This window comes from Myripristis murdjan, chromosome 18 (genome assembly GCF_902150065.1).
Source record: "Myripristis murdjan chromosome 18, fMyrMur1.1, whole genome shotgun sequence".
Taxonomy (NCBI): domain Eukaryota; kingdom Metazoa; phylum Chordata; class Actinopteri; order Holocentriformes; family Holocentridae; genus Myripristis; species Myripristis murdjan.
This window is the reverse complement of record NC_043997.1, coordinates 12,875,143-12,899,696: the sequence shown is the minus strand read 5'-3', so window position 1 is coordinate 12,899,696 and position 24,554 is coordinate 12,875,143. Positions and strand designations below refer to the sequence as shown.

The following is a 24,554-nucleotide window of genomic DNA, read 5'->3' as shown; positions in this document are numbered from 1 at the left end:
AATGGAGTAATTTCAGAAATTACCAGATTTTAATGGAAACACAAAGAGACTGACTTTTATTGTGAAAGGAAATAGTGTGCGTTTTCTAGTCATCTGGCAACTGGCAGCAGCGACAGCTGTTTTTCACCTTGGCACTGTACGGCTGGCGTAGTAGGAAGCTAGAAAGGCAATCACAACATACATAAAGCACATTTTAGTATCGACCTGTGCAGCAAAATCTGAGTCCTCACAAACATTCAGGGGGGCAAACGTCCGGTCCTGTTTGCTTTGCACTGCTCATACTTTGCTTTATCATCCTCATGTCTATTGATTACTAGATAAATTAATGAATTGGTAACACATGCATATACACTTACCCATCATTTGAACTGGGTGAGTTTGTGGGTCTCTGACTGACTACAGCTTCCAGTTCCTCCTGTTGTTGAGCCATACAGCAATTAGAAAGATGAGACCTAGGCACGCACACACACACACACACACACACACACACAGACATTAAATAAATATTTAAAAAGTAAAATGTGCATTACGTAACACAAATAAAATGCACATTCAATATATTTTGATAAACTAAAGACCCGTTTAATGTTTTCTGTTTTTGTTTATATTGTGCTCAATATTTGTAAAAAGAGGACAAACTCCACAAGTTTGCAGTGTTCCAGTTTTTTCAAAATCCATCAATTTTCAGCCATGATGGCAATGATACTGGTAGTGATGGTGGCTGTAATGAGGATAACAACAGCCCCTTCTCCACTGCAGGGATAGCTCATTCATGCTGCATTTGGCCCTGGCCCTATTTACACCTGCTGTGGGCAATGACTTACACCACCTGCCTGAAATTGTGCATTGTTGACTGTTTGTCATGCCCTCCAGTTTTCAGTTTTCATGTCATGTTTTTAATACTTGTGAAAACAAGTATTTGTGGGACAAAATAAAATTGAAACTTGAAGTTGGTCTTCTCATATTCCTTCACGGTAAGATTTTCCTTTTATGCTGTGGTATGGAGGGATGAGGTTTCAGCTGTCAGTTTTCATGTAATGTTTTAACATTTGCTATGAAACCTGAAGGGTACTCCATGAAGCACGATGAGCAGGTTACCAAGATAACTTTAAAAAGTGTCTCTGAGTATCTTCTGAAATTTTGTCTAATATTATCAACCACCATCAGGGATCTCCAGATCATTATCCTAAACCTAACATTCAGTCTTTGTTCTACAGATTGAAGTCACTATCGCCAGGAGGTAGCATTGTCTTTTCCATAGTTATCTGGCTAACTTTCTAACCTCGGTTTGTGGAATAGCCTCCAGTTGTCCACTGGAAACAAAACAACTTCCCCATCCTCACCACCATTATCACATTCATGCGTTTTTATACTCTTCTCCCATGCGCAAATACTTCACTGTCTCACAGGAAATTTGTGCTTGAAGGTTATGTGTTTTTTTTGTCATTATCATTTATCTGAGTCTATTCAGGTCAACACCCTCATTGTCCACTGGACCATCAGACTATTGGTCACTCAGTGCATGTCATCTGCTCACCTTATTCTGTCCTCCTTGGCCTCATGTTTAACATTATATTCCATACATTTAGCTGCCCCTTTGTTGATGTTAGGTGCACACACACAATGTGCCTGCCTCCTTTTCCATCTCTACACATTATCTGTATATGTCCTCCCAACCCACTGTGGCCACTCACAGGTGGGTGATGCTGTCCACCTGGCACTGCAGGCTCTGGAGCGAGGGGGAAACGGTGCAAGGCCCCTGTCTGTCGTCCTGGGCCCTTTGACACTGGGCTGCCAGGGCACTCACCACCCTCTGTAAGCAACACAGGGACCTCATGGCCTCCTGATTAGCCTGATAACAGACCAGATAGAGCCGCAGCTGCTCTTCCTTGGCCCTGCAGGAGGGCAGAGGGCATGAGGGTCAAAATGCTGCAGCTCTGTTCATCCTCTATATACTACTACTACTACTAATAATAATAATAATAATAATAATAATAATAATAATATTTTTTTCTCAAACAATTTTACAAAGTGCTAAAAATACACTCATCACAAAATAATCACAGATACACACTCACAAATACAGCAGAAGGATGGAATCACAGAAGCATGCACAAAATTCGTTTACATAACATGTAATAGTGATTCACTTTTTTTAGGATGCAAATGAGCTGTGACACAGTATAGGAATACAGGCACACTGTGGAGTATGTTCTTTACTTTGGTCTTCACAGTTTAGATGTCTTGAGCTTAACAACAGTGAGCTTTCTTTTTTTTAAATCACACAATGGTGATCAATGAATTATTATGTTATGTCAGAATGACACAACTGGATCAAAAGTGTCTTGTTAAAAAGGTTTCTGATTGTTCTAGAAAGGTAAATGAGCCTTTACTGTTTGGAGCACTGGGTCTCATACTACATGTCCTGGAAAAACCTTGCATCTCCAACACGTGAAGGTCTGAATAAAAGACACCCTAAAGGTTAGGCATCAAAAGTAAAACAAAGATATGAGGATTATTTTTTTTTTTTGGTATGCCTAAAGCTTTTATGCATAACTGTATGCATCTCGTCCCCTCATTTAAAAAAAAAAAAAAAGGGATTCCTTCTTATTTTTGGCCATGCTGAAAAGCGGCATGAACCTTCCAGACTATCAATAACCTCAAGCTGCATTGCTGCATCTACAGTGTACACACCTGTGGGCAGCGAGAACCTGCACTTCCTTCTTGTGCGGGCCACAGCTGCACACGCTGGCGTGAGGTCCTGGCACCCACCGGCAGCAGCAGTGGCAAGTGTGCGCGGCCTGCGCCACGCACATGGCACCCGGGTGGCAGCCGGTGGGACCGTGCACTTGGCAGTAACAAGAAGATGGATGCCAGAACTGGCTGGTGTGAAAGGCAGAGGACGAGGGCCTGGTGAAGATGGAGGACGGGGTCCTGTACGGGCCCAGAGTAGACACAGACGGGCAGGGGGTAGGGAGAGTGTTTTGGGGCTGGTTGGCGAAGGTTGTCTTCAGGAGGAGATCGCTCTGTGTTTCCAACAGCTCAGACAGAATTCTCAAGGTATCCTAGAATACACTGAGATGTCAGGAACTGTGGCTGTTGGACAGAAAAGCCATCATGGCCTTCATTTTTATATTTTAAAACAATGAGAAGTGTTACAGCTACAAACTGACAACAGAAGGACTGAACGTTTTGCACATGCAACCAAGTTTGAATTCTTATTTCTGGAGACCTTCATATAGCAACAAAGCTTTATTTCTCCTGAGGATAGCTTAGCTGTAGGTCAGCCTTTGTACCTCTCTGCTCTCAACCTCCCCAACACTGCAAATTAGTCTCACTGACCTCCACCTTCAACAAATAGTCGGTGATGTCTGAGGGTTGGAGCGTGGCGCCGCCTTTCTTCGCACTACTCTTCAGTTTTTTGGGTGATGAGTCCACCACTTCTCCCTTGACGGATCGGAGCGACCTGCCGTCTTCATCCTTGGGTTTTCTCCACTCCTCTGACAACACCGTGGTTACTATGACATCCTCATCTCCAGCAGGGAGGAGGATGGAGTCTTACAGGAGAAACAGGACACAGGGGAAAACAAAAACATGTCTGACTTCTGGTGCTGAACCTCAGCCTGTTCCTGACAACTGGAGTCTATGAGGGCATAGGGAAGGGAGACTAGCGGGTAAGGAGCAGGGCTGCACAATTAATTGAAATCATATAAAAATCACAATATACTGTAGATAAGTGCAATATCCAAATTGCAGCAACTCCAGTTTTTTTTTTATAAGTGTTACAAGAGGCAGTACACAATTATAAATAAGGTATTGTGGTGCTACAGAGACACCCTGGCCTACAAATCATACTGCCCAGATGTTTCCTTTCAAATTAAACTGAAAATTATGATGCAAAAATGATCACTCACAGTAATATCGCAAATATTGTCACAACTTCTGTCAAAATAATATTATTAATTATTAATAACAATATATATATATATTTTAACCATATTGTGCAACACTAGTAGGGAGTACTCTCCCGTGTGTGTGTGTGTGTGTGTGTGTGTGTAATTGTGTGGTCTAGTGCACCAAATCACAACAGATTTCCATGACCTTGTGAAATATTCTGTAGCAGCCACTGTGATGTGCACCAGCCAAATGATCCCCCGCTCAAGTGTGTAGATTTCAGAGAGAACAGGTCTGTAAATCTGTATTGCATAGTTTATAGTAATATTATTGGGCTGTCTTTCTTTCTATTTTTTATCTCATATATTGCTGATATCATTCTATGATTCTTACCCTTGCTGTATCCCACAAGTTTGCTGCTGCAAAGACCTAATTCTACCCACCAATCCCTCAAGGTTTGACTTTACTTTCTCTGGTGTCACCTTACCGGCTAGGCTGTGCGGCGTCCTCCCCAGGCTCCCCGAGGATGAGCAGCTGCGTGAGGAGCCAGACTGCTGCTTGTTCAGCTCGTGGATGAAATCTGTGACGCCTGCAGTTTGTCGAGGACCCAAATTCAAATGGAACAGGGGTCTGGCAATGGATTTAAAGGCAACATAATATGATATAGTCAAATTTAAACCAAATTCCCTAAATCTTCATAGCCTACAACCCCCCTATAGGCCTGAGGTGAGTCTGTAATATCACACAATATTATTATAGGATAGAGAGGACACTATCTTGTGTATTGTGCTAATTTCCCTTGGTACACTTCACATGACCACCACAGAATTTGTTACGTCATGTAAATGAGCACTGGCTTCATTTGTGAGGTCTCGGTATGAGTGAGTCTCATGCACCAAAGTGGCCTTGTATGGTTTAAACCTTCCAGTGATACTCTGAGATGTTCAGAGTGTATATTTTAATGATAATATCAGTTCTGTAAACTCAGCTTGTATGGTTTTAAACATTGTAGGACTTAATAGTATTTGAATCTGCAATATATTGCTACAATACTCCTACCATGCTCTCCTAAGGATCTATGGTGCGTTCTCAATAGAAAGTTTATAGTGACCTTAGCTTTAGTGTAATTATGTTCATCTCAGATTGTATTACTGTGGTATTTTCATAAGCAGCTAGCCTACATATATATGTATTTGTGTGTGTATGTGTGTGTGTGTGTGTGTGTGTGTGTTTACCTTATATGATAGCTGCATGATTTTTTTCAATTGTTCTGTAATTGTATAGTTTTCTTACTGTTTAACAAGAATCAAAGTCATTTCAGTTTACTTTGACTGTTTTCCATTGTGGAAAAATTTATGTATTTTTTCCACAATGGAAAACAGTCGTTTTTGCTTTAATGGGTGGTAAATATTAACAGTTAAAACGCTTTTTTTCTTTCTTTTTTTTTTTTTTTAATGAGTTAAGCCTTGGATCCTTAAAAATAACATTTCAATTGGTGTTAAATATATAAAAACAAACTCTGACAAAATTAAACATTAGCCTTATTGCAATCGAGCTGTTGACCGTTACAATTAATCCTCTAGCTAGGCTATAGGGTTATTGCTCGTTGCAAAATTATCCTTGGACATTGTTTTTAAGTTTCCCCTGGTCACCTTATGCATTTTTATAATTTATAATGTTTTTACAAAGGAGCATGGGGACTCACTGTTGAGTTGATGAGCAGGCAGATGCCGGCGGGGTGTCGGGGCCCTGGTGCCCGGCCGGAGAGGCGCTCCGCCCGGCCTGCCGCAGCTCCTCCGACACGGACCGACCGATCCTGTTACCGTCCTCAGACATGCTCTCCTCCAGGTGTCTCCGATGTCCATCAAAGTCCATCAAGACACACCTGACTAAATCTGTCGAGCTGTTTGGGAAATGGCTCACCGGTTATCTGTTGACTGGTTTCGCTGGTTACGTTGTGTTTTTGCATTAGATTTGAATTTAAAAGATGCTCCTAGAAACATCCGGAGAGTCTCAATTCTGTCAGAGCGCCATACGGTGCATTCAGAAAGGGACCCAGACCCCCTTTACTTTACTGTTTTTCACTTTTATGTTGCAGCCTGATGCCACAATCATTTAAATTCATTTTTTCTCTCATCAATCCACACTCACTACCCTATAATGACAAAGTGAAAACAGAATTGTAGAAATTTTTGTACATTTACTAAAAAGGAGAAAGTGAAATATCACATTGACATAAGTATTCAGACTCCTTGCAACAACACTTGACATTTAGGCTCAGGTGCCTCCCATTTGTCTTGGCGGTTGCTGAGATGCTTCTACACACCTTGACTAGAATTGATTGATTAAATTGACTGGACACGATTTGGAAATGCCTTCTTACCTTCTGTAAGACTATGGACCTCAAATTTAGATGAAACTAACTATATTGGTCAGTGTCACTGGTCTTCTTTGAACTAGTTTTTTGTGATTTGCTCTGTTTAAATATTAAATATAGACTGTGGCTTGATCAATAATGGTTTATATTATTTTATATGAACAAAAAGTAATCCAAAGGTGAATACAGTTGGCTTTCTTGGGGTTACATACATAAATAATACCCTAGCTGTTTTTTAAGACTTTTAAATAATGTATGGCATAAAATCACAGTTTAGTGTAAAAATAATCCAGCTAACACTTGTATAAAACTGTTCCAAAGCGATAATCTACATTAAGACAGTATTTATGCATGATTTGGTTAATGAGTTTGTTCATTATAACAAACCACCTTGCCACCATCTTGCATAATATATGACACACTTCAACCATGGTGGATGCAATGCAAAATACATTGTACAAAATGACACCGCAATGAGATTTTGAATTTTTAGATTTAGGCTACTGCACATTAATAAGACAATTCTTTATTAAATCAGTATATAGCAGTTACCAGGCTTAACATATATTGCAATGCCACTAATTTCTAACAAATACAGTTAATACTATGTAGACATAACATACTGACACACTTTACAGTAAAATATTGTTAAATAAAACAAAGACTTATCTAGCCATGTCTCTTATCATGCATAATAGCACCTACATATAATGCGATCTGGGGTTTCTGTTCTGTGCACTTTATAGTCTGGATTACATGTGCTTAAGTGTGCTCTAGACAGAAAAAAAAAACATAACATGGCAATGGCATACCACCATGACACACATTGCACTTAAAAAAATCTCTGATGCGGCTGAAACCCACAAGGTCGACTAAAAACATAAATCCAAGGCAGGGAAGTAGCAACATGTTCATCAGCTGCAGTGGCTGCTGCATCCCAAATCTTGTCTGATGACCAGTGGGAGCAGCTGGTAGAGAAAACCAACTCACAGAAAAAACAGCCCAAACCGTCGAACATGTCTGGTGTTGATGTTGAGTGAAATGTCAAATTACTTTCAGTGTCTGGTTCTGAATTGATTTTAAACCAGAGGACCAAAGAGCTATTTTATTGTGAGGTTTCTGAAACCACAACAACTATATCTCTAGCCAAGGCACAAAATTCATGTTTTTAATAAAAGAAGTAAGCTTCCGGAGCTGAGACATATATGAGGAAAAGCTAATTAACATAATGTGAACTGTCCACTGATATATTACTGCACACAAACAATGTAATTTAGCTTGTAGTGCACAGCTGCTGGGTTCTTATGGGCGGTCTTTGTGACAGACACTTGTATACTGTACTCACTGACAATTTCTGTAACATTATAAATTTAAGAGATGCTTATATTGCAGTATCTGCACCAGTCCAGGCAGAGATGATGCCTCATCACCTATGTCCATTGCCAGGAGACAACAAGTCCCGCCTGTCCCTCCTTGGTTTGCAGAACTCCCTCAGAGTGGGCACGTAGGTGCCATGTTTGGTCTTGCAGTAGCGCTTCTGAAACAGCTGAGGGAGACAGTTAGCAGCAAAAACTGAGAAAAAGCACAGCACCGTCTGTAATGATAAATCATACTGTAGTTTGTTGTATGTTTGACAGTTGGCCAAATGACATGTACTGTATGTGTTCATGTGGAATTGCCATTTTTTATTGTCATATTTGCATTGTATACACAACCCAGGGACAACAGATGAAAGTTAACATTGCACTACATCTAGTGTAATACGTTTATTGTATACTGTCCCTGTTTTATATAAACCAATACATGAAATGTACTGATTCTAGAAATCTAAACTGCTTTGACATACTGCACAAACAAAAAAGATTAAGTTTAAAGCAATGTGATTTTTTTCCTCCAAGCTTTGACCATACATACCCTGCTTTTGAAGTTCTTGGTCGCCTCATCTTCAGAATCCCCTATGAAGTCTTCACTGTCTCCAGGAGAGAGAACTGCTTCTAAAGATCACAGCAGACACATATAAGCTGTTAAAGTGACCAGTAGATAATTGTTTCCCTGTATGTAATTTATTTACTTCCTATTTAATCACCTGTATTCCTCCTTCGGGCAGAGGAAGAACTGCTTTTACCTGGTAATGCAGGATGATTTCTGTCAAATAGAAACAGAACATGATTATCAGTTTCAATAGTTGGTAAATATTGACTATAAAGAGAGCTAAGTCATAAACCTACTTCCTTATTTACTCTCCAAGGATAGATGCCCTGCAATTGTGGGTTGGAAGCTACAAACACTATTAGCATCACAGCTACATGATACAAAGAGCACTGCAGTTGGGAAAGGACTTGCCATGAAAGTCCACTTTAAAACATTAAATCATCTAAAACTACCCTATGAGAAAAAAAAAAACTCAGAAAAAATGGAAACAGACCAGTTGTGTTTATTATTAAAGGGCATTTGCAAGGAATAAAACATTTTGAGTATGTTTACAGTGAAGGGAGTATCTCCTATTGAATGTGCCGCTACATACTAATCTTCCCTTTTTGTCAAGGGATTAAAGCACACACACACAAAAAGGATCCTGAGAACATGTGCAGGTTGACGTGTGTACACAGTATTCAAAGAGCTGCAGGTTTGAAATCAGGTATGGTGCCTGACAACTAAAGGCCCTGCACATCTATAAACCTTAAGGCAAAAACACACTGCATGCATCTTTAAACAGGCCAATGAGTTCTATGAAGAGTGAAATATCATATTACTTTCATTGTCTGGTTCTGATTTGATTTTAGAAGAGGACCAAAGAGCTATTTTACTGTCAAGTTTCTGAAACTATCATGGCTATAATTCCAGCCAAAGGCACAAGATTCATGTTTTAATCAAAGACGTAAACTACCAGAACAAAGACATATATGAGGAATAGCTTATTAACATAATTTCAACTGCCCAGTGATATATTACTGCACACAAAGCTTGTAATTCAGCTTGTAGTGCACATCAGTTGGGTTTTGATGCGCAGACACTTGCATACTTATTAAAAATTTGTGTCAAATTATGGATCTAATAAAATGCTCATATTGCAGGCTCTGCAATATATACGTTATGCTCTTGCAGTAGTAATTTGAAACTGATGAAGCGCTGAGCCTTAGTCTGGACCATTTGTTTTCCCATGTTTCTTACTCTTTATCATCCAAGCCAGGAGAATCAAACTCAGGCCTTTGGAGACAGTGGCTCGTGCTGCTCTGAGTACGAGCCACCACAGGTGACCTCTTGCCTTCATCCTGGGGCAGCACAGGTGAGGGTTTTGCTCCTCTGCTGCTCTCATTGGTGTTGGACGAAGTCAATTTGAGGCGACTGACAATAACTGAGGGCTGGTTGTGCAGACAGCAACTCAAAACGGAGAAGAGGGACGGATCTTCAGGCAGCTTGAGCAATTTGAAGTCCAACTGGGTCACAGAGGATGTTACTGCTGCTCTGTCAGACTTGTCTGCTCCCGTGTTAGTGCACTTCTCTCTGTTCCCCTTTGATCTCAGGTCTCGTCTGTTCTGCTTCAGCTTGCTGATGCTGTTTCTCAGACTCCTAGTGATCCTCTTCTTCCCAGTCCTGGTGGCTCTCACTTCCTCTTCCTCTTCATCAGAGTCACTTTGTCTTTGGTTAGGGTGCTTGCGTTTAATTCCACTGCTTCTCTCTGGCATACCCCCGTCCTCCTCCACTTGTTCTTCACCTCTGGATTCTTGCCTCCTTTTAATAACAGTGAATGTCATGTTTCCTTTTGGTTCCAAATCCTCATTCGTTGCATCTTTTGAGCTGGCTAGCTGCTCACCTCTCAGTTTCTTCTTATTGGCAGAGATCATGACTGGCACATCTTCACTGGATATCAGTCCAATAACAGGTGTTAATGAATGTGTCTCGCCTCCTGTTTGTGTGCAACTGGTCTTTGGTAGCGGACCAGAGCTGTCGGACTGGGCCGCACTGGTGTTTCTGGATCCTGTTGGCTGGGCTGAAGGTACTCTTCCAGAGGGTGGGAGAGAGAGTGAAGACAGGATGGAGTCCCCCATGTTTGGGGGGAGGGAAGCTGTGAAAAGCAAATAAATAAAGACAAAGAATGAGATCACTTGTAGACCACAGTGTTGCCAACTCCTCAGTAAGGAAAGTAGCTATTGGCTGTCTTAAAAGTTGCTAGAAGTCGCCAAATGACGTCATCGCCTAATTTGCATAATTGCCAATTTGCACGTGATTGTAATGGACGCTGTAGGAGAGGAATAACATCGTGGGAGAGACAAAAAGTGAGTAAAAAACACCCTAAATATGTTTTAGAACTACAAATTTACAGGAAGGGCGGGATTAACACGGCTTTGCGTATGCGCGATTCATTTGCTGCCTGGATGCGGAGTGGTGAGGGGCTCCACTCTGCTCCTCTCCTGACTGCAGCTGCCTGCGACTGCCGTGCACAGCTTGAGGCTGTGACCGCCTGTGAGGACTTTGGGGTGGGGGAGGGGCTCGCGGCAGCACCCGCTGCTCGCTGAGAACAGGAACTGCAGAGGAACGACACGTGCTTTCATGTTAAGTCTCCAAAATACCAGAAAAGTCTCCAATAACACCAGGAAAAGTCACTAGATTTGTCGCTAGTCGCTTTTGACAAAAAAAAGTCGCCATGGGGAGTTGGAAAGTCGCCAGATTTAGCAAGAAAGTCGCCAAGTTGGCAACACTGGTAATCCATGATCGCACAACACAAAAGATCTTGCTGTCACTTTGTAAAGCGGACACCACTGGAACACAGAAGTCACATCTTTGCTGGACCACCACCGCTAGTTTAAATGTCACATACTGAAATATTTATGAACATCATGGATCCTTCTAGTGGTGATGGCCCCTGTGGCCAATGATTGCTTATACTTTTATTAGGTGAATATATTGATTTCAAAATGTTATCATCGCACTGACCATTTCCCCTGTAAGATGAAAACATTACTAGTGCTATATGTCCTGATTTGAGAAAAATATGTATCAAAACTATGACTAATTCAGACAAACACTAAGGTAGTTACTGACGACCTCTTGCAACAAATATGACTTTCACTGATACCACCTTCATCTGATACACTTTACTGGATTATGTCATTTCTGAATCCATCTCACACAGCATAAAGTCAAACCTAATAACAATTAAACATGGATGAGGACAAGTTCTGCATCCTTGTTTATTTTTTAGTACCTGTCATCACTGGTATGATGCTGAATGTGTGGAAATTCGGTTGGTAAATGTATTATTTTAGGATTTCAAGATGAACTAGGTGGTTTGGCTAGGTGGTTTGGCAAAAAAAAACCCTGCTGGGTGCATGACGCTTAAACATTATTTTGTTCTACCTGCTGACTCCAGATGGCCCAGACAGGTTTGGTGCTGCAGCAGGATCTTGAGGAGCTGAGGCTGGGTGGCTGACCGTGCACACTCTTCCAAGACTGGGGGGGCAGTGCTGAGCCATGACACCGTCTGGAGATGAAGAGATGGATGGGAGTCAAGATTTTGTTGAATGAATAAATATATAAAAAATATCATATAAAAGTATATATACGTTTTGGATAAAAGTTTGGCAGTAAACATCTTTTAGATGGCTTTTAACTCCAGCTATGCATACCTGAGAAAGGTTAGGGACTGGGAGCAATTGGTCCAGTCGAATCAGAAACTCCCACAACAGCTTCTCCAATTCCTGGTCATACAGAGGACCGTAATCCACAGGAAACTCCTCCTGTTTAAGAGGGAATAAAGAAAAAGGTATGCCATCATATTCCTGAGTACAGTTATAGAGAAGAAAAGAATTAGTTGACAATTAGTCTAGAGAACCTAGAGAACACAATGACACTTCAGCAGGGCACAGACGCTCTTAAATCTGGGCCAAGCTGTTGATTAAAAGTCTATACACAGCAAAGGTTTGATTGTTTGTGTGGAACAGGAAGACTAACCTTTAAGAAGTGCTCTTTTTCAGCAGGGTTACTCAGAAGTGTCCGAACCAGTGCCTGGAAATTGCTGACTGTTTTCTCAATTTTGATATCTTTTTTCTAAGAGACAGAAATCACACTTTACAGTCAGAATGGCTCACAACTTCACTTGAAATCCATACAAAGAAAGATTTTTTTTTTTTAAAACAGTATTGTGAAACGATTTGTAGGTGTAATAGTTGTAGTTTTATTGTTGATGACAAATACAGTGATCATATCAACTTTTGATTATAGAGCCTGAGTTAACCTTCATTGCTGTGGAAGGTGTCGGGACACGGATCCTCTTCATGTGCGATTTGATCACCGACGGATCTGGCTGATCCTGACTGGCAAAGAGCTCCAAGATTAACTGTAACAACATGAGTCAGTGATATGCCGCGCACCAAACTGATAATACAGGAACACAAATGTATGATGCATGCAGCCAAAGAAATGGCAGTCTACAATCTAGTCTTGACTGATTCTTGGACAGTCCATCTGACTTGTGACTTTGTGCGACACTCACCCGTGCTCTCAGCCCCAGCGTGAGCTTGGCCTGATGTCTCAAAGTGAGCAGCCCGGGGACATTCTCACAAGCCGATGTCACAAACTCCTCCACGGTGCCATACTGCATCACATCCCTGTGCTTCATCACCTTCCACAGGGCGGCAGACACCAGGCGCACCGGCGGGGCCAGCAGCTGAAGTGCAGCAAAGGGAAGGCTGGCTTCTGTGTAGAGGAAAGATGACAGGGGAAAAAAAAACAAAACAATGAGTGGCTTCTCAGTGCAATCACTACAACTTGACTATAAAGTCCATGCAAATTCATACATGAATACCTTAACGACGTAAGGCTCTAAAATCTCTCTACATTAAATTATTTTACCTGTCACCTGCTTAGTCATCACTGAACCATCTGATTCATGATTTCAGCTTTTCAACATGCAACATGCCATGACATTAGCCTGAACATTAACACATGACTTACCATTTTCTGTTGGTTTCTTTGCTGCCATTCCCCTGAAGGAGGCCCGCTGACCTCACGTTAACGCACTGACCCAGATATCAATATCAGATTGACGTTAGCTAGCTGCTAACGGTAGCTTACTTACCAAGTTACTACGGTAACGCGAACTCTATTTAACCCCGACAGTTCGCTTAAACACACATGAAGTCGATATTAAGATATAGCTGGGATACAATACGCTAACTCAGGTGGGTGTGGAGTGGTTTAGCCTTACACGTCAACACAAATATTTTTACTTCCCTGCTCGCAAGATGCAACAGTCATCAAAACTTCTGCTTCTCGTCCTCCCGCCTTCACCACAGCAACATCAGCCGTTCGTTTTATAACGCGGGCTGTCCCGACCGGGCGGTGTTTCGCCACATGAAATAGGTCACGTCGGCTCAAAGAAGAAACTCCGCCCCCCTTGGTTGTGCCTGTGACACACAACCAAGCGCGACCTCTTGTGCTCCCAGGATGTGACGTTTCATCTGTTGCTCTCAGGGCGCGCCAAAGGTGAAAAATAACAACATCCTCTCGTTGTTTTGTTTTACAGTATATGTGTTTGTAAATCAACACCGAGAGAAGAAAACAGGAAAATAAACATTTAGAGGCATTATGGGAGGTAAAGCAGAGGGGTGGACAGCGTGTCAAAGTGTAAAAGGTGCAGATTAGCATGTAAAGAGTGAATGTCCTCTGTCCTCCTGGGCCAGTGGTTTTCAAAGTGCGGTCCTGGTACCCCCGGAGGGCCTTGAGGGGCCTCCAGGGGGACCTCACCACAGTCAGGACCTTTATTTCCACAGTGACCTAATTCACCAGAGACTGTTACAATATAAAAATGCATGAGGGATTATTTCAAAATTATATATTCATCTTGGCACTCTGAATCTGTTTGTCAGTGTTTCAAAGTTTGTCATCCAGTTCACACAAACTAAAAATATATTCCATATCACGGTCCCTTGGGCAAAGTCATTTCAGACGGGAGTATGTGGCTTAGTGGAAGCTGAATTGAAGGAACCTGAAAAAGTAAGAAAAAAAAAAAAAAAAAATGCTTGACCTATATTCTACCACTGGCAGACTACCTTAGAGGACAAAAACAGGTGTAACTATAATTTTCTTTTCTTCGTCCTATTGTGATATTTGTAAAATTATTCTTGAATCAATTACATGGATACTGCAAAGGGAGGAGGTAAAAAATAAATTGCTTGTTAGATAAGGAAAAGATGTATCCTGTCTCTCTCTCTCTCTCTCTCACACACACACACACACACACACATACACAGGACAAGAGGAGAGAGACCTTTGCCTTGTGCTGATTTATCATGTGGTCAGGTTAAAGTCCACCCCAGTGGGACAGCAGGGTCAAATACAAGCAGAGGGATTCCTGTACAGTGACACTGTTACAATCGGAGACACAAAAATAACTTAAAAAAATAATATAAGACTGTGAGAAGAGAGAGGAAGACATCGAGGAGAATATGGAAACTACGTCTATATTTTTAAAGTAAGTGGAATTTGCCGTGGGCTGTAGATTTTCTCTTGGTTTGTGTTATGGCTCCTCTCCTGGATCAACAGCAGCAACCCAAACAACACAGAGCAGCCGATGGACTCCTCAACATAACACAGGCTCGTCTGAAGTGGGTACACCAGCTATTCAAATGGACTTTGAGGCAACTTACTTAATGGTTTATCAATTAATTTTGATTTAATTCATATTTTGAAAACAGTAGAGTCAATAGAGCTTCAAAAGGATGATATAGTGGATAGGGTATGAGGGCTAGCATCTAGTTGAAGAGATTAAAAAAAAAAGAAGCAGCAAATGACAATATGTACAGATGTGGTTAATGACCTTATAAAACATGACATTTAAGTTTAGTTAAAAAAAAAAAAAAAAACAACTCTGGATGGACACAAATAAATAAAATATATCAAAATTTATATTAAGAGTTACAGATATGAGAATTAAAAAGCTACACAGTGGAGATGGCAGTGACAAAGTGAAGATTAGTGTAGTGTTTTCAGGGTTCCTCTCAGTGACTGGACTGAAGATCTGACCTGCTGACCCATTCATCGCCCCCCTCTGCTGCCTGTCATCAGTCTGCTGTGTCTCCAGTTGATCAAGTCAAGACGTCTGAGTGTAGTTCTGTCTCTCTGCCTCGAGAGTCTCCCACCACCCTCTTCCTATCACCGCATGTCTGCAATAAATGTTACACAACACCTCGGCATTACAAGATCATCACGTACAAGAGCAGACATTTTCTAATAGCACAGTGATCTGCCATCTGTCTTCTCCGATGATCGCAGGAACAGTGTGGCAATAGAGGAGCTTTTGCAAATGCATCAAGACTGTTTCTAGTCTTTTTCAATTAAGGTCTCCACCTGTTGGTAAAATCATTTAGCATTTTAGGCCCAGGCTTAATTTTTAATGGGAGCTTTTTTTCTACCCACACTATCACAGGATACTTCAGTGCTTCTACTTAACTGCATCTGACCTGGATCAGATTATGGTGCATATTCATTTGTTTTTCCTCTGTCAATTAAAAGACTATTCAATCTAAAAAGAAGCTTAATAACTGGCTCATCTTCTTGTTTCTCTCAGGTCAGTAACCAAGCGGGTTTGGTCCCCACCGCAGCGCCCGTTCAAAGTGTGCTCTCGCAACCGGGAGACCAGGAAGGGTGTCACGGCAGGGACCCTGGACGAGCTGAGAGAGAGGGTGAGGGTGACAGCATAAACCTGAGGGAAAATGAAGTGAGATCACAGAGAGTACACTCCCTGATGAGGGTGCAGCTGCTTGTCGAAAACGTACATCAACTACTGCAAGAACTGATAGTGCAAGTGCTACTACTACAAAGAAGAAGAAGTAAAAATGAATGATGAAACAGTAAAGTATTCATATGAAAGGGGAGCATAGTTATAAAGAAAAAGACAAAGTGAATAAAAATGAAACCACCGGAAAAACAAAAGCAAATTAAAGGCTGTAAAAAATAAAAATCTACAAGTGAGTCTATGAAAGTGTTTTAGAGAAGTGAATTAGAAGATAATTTTGAATTATCCACCTTGAGATCAGTGAACGTAGGGCTAATTATTGGGCCTCAGGGTGATTATGTGAACCTCTTTCAGAGCCAAAAAGGTATAATTATATTCCCAGGCAGTAAAAGGCAAATATATGTACCATTTCCTCTAAATGTTAAGGTACAATATGAGGAGACAGCATTTGTTGGGCTGATTAGAATAAGTAAGAAAATACCCAAATTAATAAATAAAATAGGTAAAATATTTATGAAAGTAGATTATTGTGGATGTGAAAAATAGGAACAAATAAGAAGCCAGTGTCAATCTGCACCTTAGAGGGTACTGCCCCATTGACACGTGATACTGCCACCTAAAGGTCCAATTATGTACTTTATTTTCTGAGTGTAGACATCACAGACAATAGTAGGTAAATTACAATCAGTGCATGAGCGCACTGTGCAGGGTGTGTTCTTTGTAAGTCTCCACACGCAGCTGCACACAGAGCACGGCCAGGTGTGTGAGGGTGTTGTCTCCGTGCTGCAGGTGTGCCAGGCTCTGCTGCTGTCCCTGTCGGCTGTGTCCCTGTCCCTGGTGTGCGAGGACGACGGCACCGAGGTCGACTCTGATGAGTTCCTCATGACCCTGCCCGACAACACCGTCTTCATGGCTCTAGAGCCTGGACAGACATGGAGTCCACCACCAGTACGTTTGAGCAGACAAGTCAGTCGCCACGGTTACTCATTACATCAGCTCTTTTTGAACAGGTTTTCAGGACTCCTTTGTGTTTATGGTGTATCCATTACATTTTTTTGATATAATCTATTGTAGTTACTTTGTTAAAGTAATGTAATGTATTACATTTGATTACTTTTGATTGCTTTTCTAACTTTTTTTTTTTTTTTTAAACTTGACAATAAAACTGAAAAGTCCTAAATACATACATTTAATCATGGCAGTGTAAACTCCGCAGCAGTACTCATCAATAGACCTTGAATTAAGATTAGAAGGTTTTGATTTTTAAACAAATCACAAGACTGTAGATCACAAAAACAAATTGTCTTGATGTGGTTGACAGACAAGAGGTGTGTAAATTCAAACGAGAACCAATCAAAAACAACGCTCAAAATTTGAGTGCATACTGCCAAATGAATGGCGCCTGTGTAGACGGCTTTGTTGTCTGGAAATATACCAAAAAAAGACATTCCTGCATGACAAAAAGATGAAAACAAATTATATTCTACAAGATATTTCCCAAACACTTTGTGATCACTAACATTTTGATTAGTAAGTGTAATTTAATTTCATATTTTTTCTCAGTAATTGCAATTGATTACAACTACATTTATTTTGTATTTTAACTACATTTAACTAGTTACGCTATTTCACAGCTGAGGCATTTGTCTCCTCTCTCTCAGGGTGCAGTTGTGTCCAAATTCCAAGACCACAGCAAGCCCCGGACTGGAAAAGACATAGCCCGAGTCACCTTTGACCTTTACAGGATTAACCCCATGGATGTGTTTGGCTCCCTGAGTGTAAAGGCGACCTTCCAAGGCCTGTACTCTGTGAGTGCTGACTTCCAGTGTCTGGGGCCCAAGAAAGTCCTCAGGTAAGGGGTGCGAGACACAGGAAAGGCATAATATAGAAGCTAACAAAGAAGTAAAACCTCTGTTGATGTGTAAAGTTCATAAGTGGTAGCTTGCAAGTGCTTTATTTTCTACCTCACAGGATTAGACATACTTTGATGCAGAAAAAAAGTCATGTGCTTACACTCAATACTGGACAACCACGAAAAAAAAAAAAAAACAGGAGAGAGCAACATGGCCCCGACGATGCATTCATCATTACAAATGCATGCTGCACAGCCAGGCTTTTTTCAAGCCCACAGAATTTCATTTTAAATTCCAGTGGAGATGCCAAAGTTTCTAAACATACCAAATATGTCCTCCTCAATTGCAGGGACATGTGTATAAAATGATGCAAAAAAACATCATGATATTTTAAATCTGATGTAATGCTGCAGCCACAAAAGCAATGGCATCTTGGGTTTGAAAATTTCACTCAATATAAGCACGATGTAGCTTAAATGAAGTGCTGTAACTGCAGATAGAGAAAATGTATGTGATATTGTTGTACAATATGGTAAAAAAAAAAAAAAAAGTTTCTTCTAACTTTGAAGTTACTCAAGAGGGAATTTGAGGGAGAGAGTTCCACAGAGTCCCACAGGTTCAAATGAACAATTTGATATTAAATGTACCTTTGGCTGGCTGTAGAGCCGCACAGTAACAGTCCAAATGACACTGATGACACTTTGCCCTGTCCACTTCCCCAGAGAGGCCCTGCGTATGGCCTCCAGTCTCCTCCACGCAGCGGGACACCTGCTCATCACCTCCGCCTCGCTGATCCGACGCATTATCGAGGGAGCTGAGCTCTGGCAGCCACAGAGGCAAGAATACACAGCCACTTGGAACTGAGAGAGCTTGGAGAGACATATACGACTACAACTTACTTGCCTTAGGAGGAGGATTGTACTTCAGGCTCCTGATCTGCATTTATTCCCATTTTTTGATATCTGTGGTCGCCACATGATGCTGAGTAATGATGATTCCAGCAGTGTATCCACATAAATCTGTCATGAAAAGCTGTGGCATTGTCCTGTTTAGCTCCTGAAGAGCAGGGAAGAGAAACCACTTTCTTTAAAAGTGAATAAAATGTGACATTGATAGAGTAACTGCATATGTAAACAGTGATTTTATCTTGTAAATGGTGATTGTATGCTTGTGTAGCCCATCTGCTATTCTCAAACATCTTCTATCAGCTAAAACATGAATGTTAAATACAAAACAAGAAGCACAAATGTACACAGAAATGCTTGCACAACGCTTAGTAACAAACCGGGTATCCAATGAGTCCTGTCTGCATTCAAATACTGACTTTTCTTTGTTTTCTACACAGTAATTGATATATGACTGAGTTTTACATATATTTATTCATTTGAAATGGACTGTGGGATGGCTTAAAAAATAGTAACAACCAAATAAGATAATGTGGTGCTTCTTACTTTGAAAATTGTTATTATATTCTTTTCAGGTAGAGATAATCTGTTTATTCATTTTGTGGTTTATGGGAATGATACAGTTTTGATGGAAGTGAAGATGGCTTAACAGAAATTAAGAGACTCATATGAATAATAAACAATAAAACAGTTTTATTTGAATGGAAATAAATAAGCACATAACACTAGAACCATCTATTTTTTAAAAAATAACAATGTCAGGATCAATGTGTAACATCCATGTCTTTTCATTTGTTTTCTCATTGATCTCTAGAGCAAGAGAATGGCTTGAAATTCCTTCAGAATAAACCATGAACAATTAACATAAACAAATAAACAATAAGCATAAAAAATTGAAAATAGATCAAATCAGCTGCAACAGAATCGGTATATAACAGGCAAATTTGCTGATTTGTGTAACTTGGCAATCATTTATCAAATATTTAAGTTGTCTAGCCTGAACTTACTTTCACAACACAAATGTAGAATAAAACAGATAAAATTGATTCTGATACATTCTCGCGTTTTTGCCAAGTGGAAGTTCAAGTGGTTTAAATGGAATATTAAGTGCATTTTGATTGAGGCATCTTTTTTTTTTTTTTTTTTTTTAACCCTGGAGGCAACTGTGCACTTAAATCCTGAACGCACATTTCTTTCCCTTCAAGCTTCGTCTTCCACGTCTTCTTTCAATTCCCCTCTTATGCTTCTGCTACCAATGCATTTAATTAGCTGCTGGTACCTGATCCTCTCCAACAACCGGCAGTGCTCCTCCGGCTTCAGCCACTGTGGCCTCCTGTTCTTGACGCCGTAGCGCATGTCACCGAACCACTGGACAAGGTCCGCGCGCGAAAGTCCAGTCTGCACCATCAGCCAGTCGTAGTCCAGGCTGGTCGGGAACTGGCAGACCAGGAAGCTCCGCCTCAGCAGCTCGATCTGAACCCAGGTCTTCTTTCTTGGCTGGGAGTGGATCTGACGGGGACCCTGCGCTTTTGTGAGGGTGCCCGGTTTTGCATGCTGAACACTCAAGACAGGTGGAACATCTGTGGCACGAGGATTATTCCCGACTACCACTGCCTTCTTCCTCCTCTTCCTCCTCCTCTTCAGCGTGCTGGTGTTGTAGTTGGTTGATTCTTGGTGCAGTTCTGGCTCTGGTTTGACCTCCAGTTCTGCTTTCCCCTCAAAGCCGCTGAAAGGTGCGATGACGTTTGCTTCCTTCACTGATGCCTCTTCTGTTGACGGTGGCACCCGGTTATGAGGCGGCAGCAGTGCATCATGTGTTTGATTCTGGACAAAATCCTTCTCAGGGTCCACCACTTGGCTCCAGCTGGCACACCACTCATTGGTGGACGTGGAGCTGAAGGCCGCTTCACTGCTTTGCCAGAGAAGCTCCATCTGGACATGTTCCTTGTCATGCGGGAAGCTCTTCCAGGGTGCAGGCTGGGATCTCTGTGGGCTGTATGAGTGGGACGCCTTGGGGTCCAAGGCATTAAGGGAATTTGATGGGCATTGGAAAGTGGACCTCACCTCTCTGAGTGCTCCTGATTTGGCTTTGTGGGACTTAACCTGCTTTTGTGGAGCTTCCTGAAGGGGTGTTGATTGGCTGCTTTGATTTCTGGATCTTGCAGATAACCCAACTTTCCTTTTCTTCCTCCAGATGGGAAGTGCTGTCTGTGCCTCGGTAGACTGTTTGCTCTCTGTACTTATTCCAACCGCTCCTGTTTCCTCCGCACCATCCTCTTCCCCCTCGATCTTCTTTCTCTTCCTCTTATCTGCCACCATCAACTTTCCCTGCTTTCTAATCTTCCTTTTACCTTCCTCCACTGCTTCTACCTTCCTGTCATTCTGACCTCTCTTCCCTCCTTCCTCCCCCGTCATCTTTGTCATCCTTGGCTCATTACACCACACTTTTTCCTCACAACTTCCCCCCTCCTTCCACTTGTTCTTCCTCACCTTTTCCTTCGGGGCCCTCTCTCCTTTCTTCGTTTTCCCCTCCCTTGTCCCCTCTCCCACATCTTCTCTCACCCTGTTTTGCTGCTCTTCGTCTTCCTGAGCTTGTCCTGAGTTGCAGTGCTTCTTCCGGACCTTGCAGATGTCTTCCCTATCCCAGCTGATGCCGTAGCGGAGCCTCTGGAGCATGAACCATACCTTCACCTGGTCTGGGTGCAGTGAGCAGCGCTGCGCCAGGGCAGCTGTCTCCCTCTGCGACAGATAGGGGAATGCGCTAAAGGCCTTGTCCAGCTCTGCTTCACTGTCCAGCTGCACTTGGATCTGGTTTGAGTGCACCCACATGAGCTTCCGCTTCTCACAAACCAAAGGAAGACACACTGCATTGTTCTGGTTGAGGGAGAAGGGCACTGGTGCAGAGTCAGGGGCAATCTCAGACAATGTCTGAGTCTCTCTGCTGGTGACAGAAGGGTGTGGTGGTGGAGAGAGAGGTGTCTGAGCGGGGATGGAGCCTGGGTGAGGTTTGAGTTTAGGTGGTCCAGGTAGCTGAGATGAAGCTGGCCCCTCAGTCACTGATCTGAGCCTGGGAGATGCATTGTCAGCTGTCTGTCTGATCATCCTCATCTGCAGTAATAAATCCTGGGAAAAGCAGACAAATGGTGAGATGACTCCCATAATGATATCTTGACATTTGTTGTCAGTCTGATTCATAAACTGACTTCTATCCTTTAAAAAGCTATAATGGCACAATTCATTCATTTAAAACACTCAAAACAAAAAACAAACAAACAAACAAACAAACTAACTAACTAACAACTTGCTAACAATTTTGAGTGCTAACAACTTAGCACTCATCACATTATATATCAGTAAAAAAAAAAAAAAAAAAAAAACACTTCCAACCCTCACAGGCCCTTCCTTATCTTTTAAACCTTGAACCCTCTTTGGACGTAGCACCTAAAAATAGATATGCTCTTATGTTCTTATTTTGTAGAAAAACTTTATTATTACAAACTGATTGTTAAATCTACAGACTTTAAGAAATACAGTATGATAAAGAGGACTGGGCTCTGATGTTTATTTGTGTAGGCAGCTGGTTATGGAGCTTCAAATTCAGTGTGTGGAGGGAGAGAGGGGTGTGTCGTGGTATAATATTGTCCATACCAGCCCACTAAACAACATAGTATTTATTACTATAATTACTTCTATTATACTTACTTGTTCAGTGGGCTGAGATGAAAATCAGCAGGGCTCTGGATGTAGGGTGGGGGCTAATGAGAAAGAGAAATCGGTTCATTATCTCTGTTGTGTGTGAACATTACAAACCTAGTGACATATAGCAATAACTGAACAGATAACAGGTGGTGTTTATTCCAGCCTAAAATGACATATAATCCCGATAAGGCTGCGCTATTCGCCATCATTGCGTGTAATCCACTTGCTAGCATGAGCTAAAACTGAGGCTTGTTTCCTCGGCAACAACGTTGCTAGCAACTTCGCAACGTCAGCTCACGTCCAGTCGCCAGCAATTAATGTTTTTTTTTTTTTTTTTTTTCATCGATTAGACATAAAAGTGCTCACTTACAGTTCCTACCGTTGCTAATAATGGCTGACAAACTTTTTGCTTTGAGACTCAACTCAGTTCGGCAGGAGGAAATCGCTTTTCTGCATGGTCGAGTTTATTTTTGTGCAATAGCGCCTCTAGTGGCGAACTGAACACACATCAGGCATATTTACATGTCATTTGCTTGGTTAGTAACTTTCAGTGGTGGACCATCATTATTTTTTTAGGTAGTCACGTTCATATAATTCATATTTTGTCTATATTGGATAGAAACCGCACTAATGTCTTTATTAGAAGTCATTTTGGGTATATCACTACTCACATATGTAAGTATATATGGGTATATACAAATAGAAAACAATGGAAAACTCTCTCCCTGGTACCTCATAAATATATAATTACAAATAAAATAATACTAGTTTCTGTTTAAGATGTGCACCGGTATTATCCTGTTGAAGCTAATATTTTTAATTTATTTTTGTGATTGTGAGGGGAGAAACGTGTCTTTGTAGATTGTTTTCCTAGTACTTCTTGCTGGTTCGATTTACAGAATAATTTCACAAAAAAAAAAAAAAAAAAAAAATGTACACAAAGATTTCATGCCAACAAAAACTGATGTATATTACTTATGTTTAACAACCCCAATTTCTCAGCAGATGAATCTTATATAATTAATTTGGTTATTATTTTGGCTGACTGTTATGTTAAACAATACCCTCCTTTTGCATTTTTAAAGATTCGGATTTCAAAACAAATTTGACTACTCCTGAAAATTTAAAACTCAGAAATCACAAATTGGCAAAACTATTACATTACTTAGACATTTCAAATTTTATCCAGTTAAAAGCCCCTGAAGGTGTTTGTTGTTGTTATAGTTGTTTCTTGTTGTTCACTGGAATTTATTTGTATATTGTTTTTATACTGATGTGCAGTTACAGAATCTTTTCTTATGAAAAGTTTATGTAACATGTACACTTCATCTACTTTAATCAAATAAAGAAGAGAAAAAAATAATACTCCAAGGAAATACTCGAATTTCCAAGATTAAAACCACAAATTTACAAGAAAAAAAAAACTTGACTCAAAAATTTGTGAGAAACAAAAACTCAGAAATTCTTTTTTATTGAATGAATGGACAGATTAAAAAAAAGCTTTACTTACTTTGTTCACTCACAATTCAAGTAAGTAATTTGTTTTCTGCACAAACTGACTATAACTGAGACAAAATATGCCTGATGGGTATTATGTTCTAGACAGTTTGGGTTGTGTGATTTAATTTGTTAAAGTGACAAATCAGTGTTAAAATACTAGCCATCATAATGCTACTGTCACAAAATTAAAGTCAGTACAGTGTCTGGCACTGCTAAATGTATGTACATATTATAGTGACAGTTAATAAAATGTATCAAAGTAAAATAAAAGTAAAATGGTAGAAACTGAAGTTATGTGATGTGTTGTGATGATTAATGGCATTACATAGGGCATGTCACATATTCTATGCCTCATGTACACTGCTGAGTCATGGCCCTGTTTATGTAGTTGGAGAGGACTCAGAGAGGAGTGTGTGAGTGGAGGAAGCGCTTAGAGACAGAAGGAGCTGTTTGGATGATGAGTAGGGAACAAGTGATGCTGATTTAAGTTTTTTGTTGGTATCAGGTAGGTTTTTTTTTGTTTTTTTTTTGGTCAAATAATACATTTTACACAAGAGTTTGCACACATATTTGCATATTATTAGATTTTT

At 40.9% G+C, this 24,554-nt stretch overlaps 4 protein-coding genes across 6 annotated transcripts; 1 reads left to right on the top strand and 3 right to left on the bottom strand.

Moving 5' to 3' along the window:
• Positions 1-16: 16 nt before the first annotated feature.
• On the bottom strand, positions 17-5,769 carry LOC115376234 (uncharacterized). The gene is made up of 7 exons (XM_030075727.1): positions 5,600-5,769; positions 4,382-4,524; positions 3,343-3,557; positions 2,695-3,065; positions 1,695-1,895; positions 357-452; positions 17-158 (listed from the first exon to the last, which is right to left on the bottom strand). Exons 1-7 carry the CDS (start codon positions 5,767-5,769, stop codon positions 86-88), a joined length of 1,269 nt encoding a protein of 422 aa, XP_029931587.1. The 3' UTR covers positions 17-85.
• A 1,020-nt stretch (positions 5,770-6,789) lies between these two features.
• On the bottom strand, positions 6,790-13,572 carry tinf2 (TERF1 (TRF1)-interacting nuclear factor 2). Its single transcript, XM_030076682.1, has 10 exons — positions 13,226-13,572; positions 12,765-12,967; positions 12,507-12,608; positions 12,224-12,319; positions 11,899-12,009; positions 11,630-11,753; positions 9,443-10,337; positions 8,358-8,416; positions 8,186-8,265; positions 6,790-7,817 (listed from the first exon to the last, which is right to left on the bottom strand). Exons 1-10 carry the CDS (start codon positions 13,251-13,253, stop codon positions 7,698-7,700), a joined length of 1,818 nt encoding a protein of 605 aa, XP_029932542.1. The 5' UTR covers positions 13,254-13,572; the 3' UTR covers positions 6,790-7,697.
• Positions 13,573-14,718: 1,146 nt separating this feature from the next.
• On the top strand, positions 14,719-18,724 carry cideb (cell death inducing DFFA like effector b). The gene is made up of 5 exons (XM_030076683.1): positions 14,719-14,744; positions 15,840-15,954; positions 16,797-16,955; positions 17,669-17,859; positions 18,583-18,724. Exons 1-5 carry the CDS (start codon positions 14,719-14,721, stop codon positions 18,722-18,724), a joined length of 633 nt encoding a protein of 210 aa, XP_029932543.1.
• A 1,092-nt stretch (positions 18,725-19,816) lies between these two features.
• On the bottom strand, positions 19,817-22,947 carry homezb (homeobox and leucine zipper encoding b). 3 transcript variants are annotated; one of them, XM_030075592.1, is made up of 3 exons: positions 22,835-22,947; positions 22,468-22,520; positions 19,817-21,888 (listed from the first exon to the last, which is right to left on the bottom strand). In XM_030075592.1, exon 3 carries the CDS (start codon positions 21,871-21,873, stop codon positions 19,966-19,968), a length of 1,908 nt encoding a protein of 635 aa, XP_029931452.1. In that variant the 5' UTR covers positions 21,874-21,888; positions 22,468-22,520; positions 22,835-22,947; the 3' UTR covers positions 19,817-19,965. The 3 variants fall into 3 exon arrangements, with proteins under 3 accessions (XP_029931452.1, XP_029931453.1, XP_029931454.1); XM_030075593.1 differs by having other exon boundaries at positions 22,844-22,947; XM_030075594.1 differs by lacking the exon at positions 22,468-22,520 and having other exon boundaries at positions 22,835-22,943.
• Positions 22,948-24,554: the final 1,607 nt, after the last annotated feature.

Excerpts from the sequence above, each read along its gene's own strand:
- homezb (XM_030075592.1), bottom strand. The coding sequence starts at position 21,873 with ATGAGGATGATCAGACAGACAGCTGACAATGCATCTCCCAGGCTCAGA.
- cideb (XM_030076683.1), top strand. The coding sequence starts at position 14,719 with ATGGAAACTACGTCTATATTTTTAAA. Across the intron at positions 15,955-16,796 it reads TGGACGAGCTGAGAGAGAGG|GTGTGCCAGGCTCTGCTGCT; the intron begins GTGAGGGTGACA and ends TCCGTGCTGCAG. Across the intron at positions 17,860-18,582 it reads GGGCCCAAGAAAGTCCTCAG|AGAGGCCCTGCGTATGGCCT; the intron begins GTAAGGGGTGCG and ends CCACTTCCCCAG.
- tinf2 (XM_030076682.1), bottom strand. The coding sequence starts at position 13,253 with ATGGCAGCAAAGAAACCAACAGAAAATG. Across the intron at positions 12,010-12,223 it reads AAAAAGAGCACTTCTTAAAG|GAGGAGTTTCCTGTGGATTA; the intron begins GTTAGTCTTCCT and ends CCTCTTAAACAG. Across the intron at positions 11,754-11,898 it reads CAGTCCCTAACCTTTCTCAG|ACGGTGTCATGGCTCAGCAC; the intron begins GTATGCATAGCT and ends CTTCATCTCCAG.
- LOC115376234 (XM_030075727.1), bottom strand. The coding sequence starts at position 5,769 with ATGGACTTTGATGGACATCGGAGACACCTGGAGGAGAGCATGTCTGAG. Across the intron at positions 3,558-4,381 it reads GACGCCGCACAGCCTAGCCG|ACTCCATCCTCCTCCCTGCT; the intron begins GTAAGGTGACAC and ends TTCTCCTGTAAG. Across the intron at positions 3,066-3,342 it reads ACTATTTGTTGAAGGTGGAG|GATACCTTGAGAATTCTGTC; the intron begins GTCAGTGAGACT and ends AGTGTATTCTAG.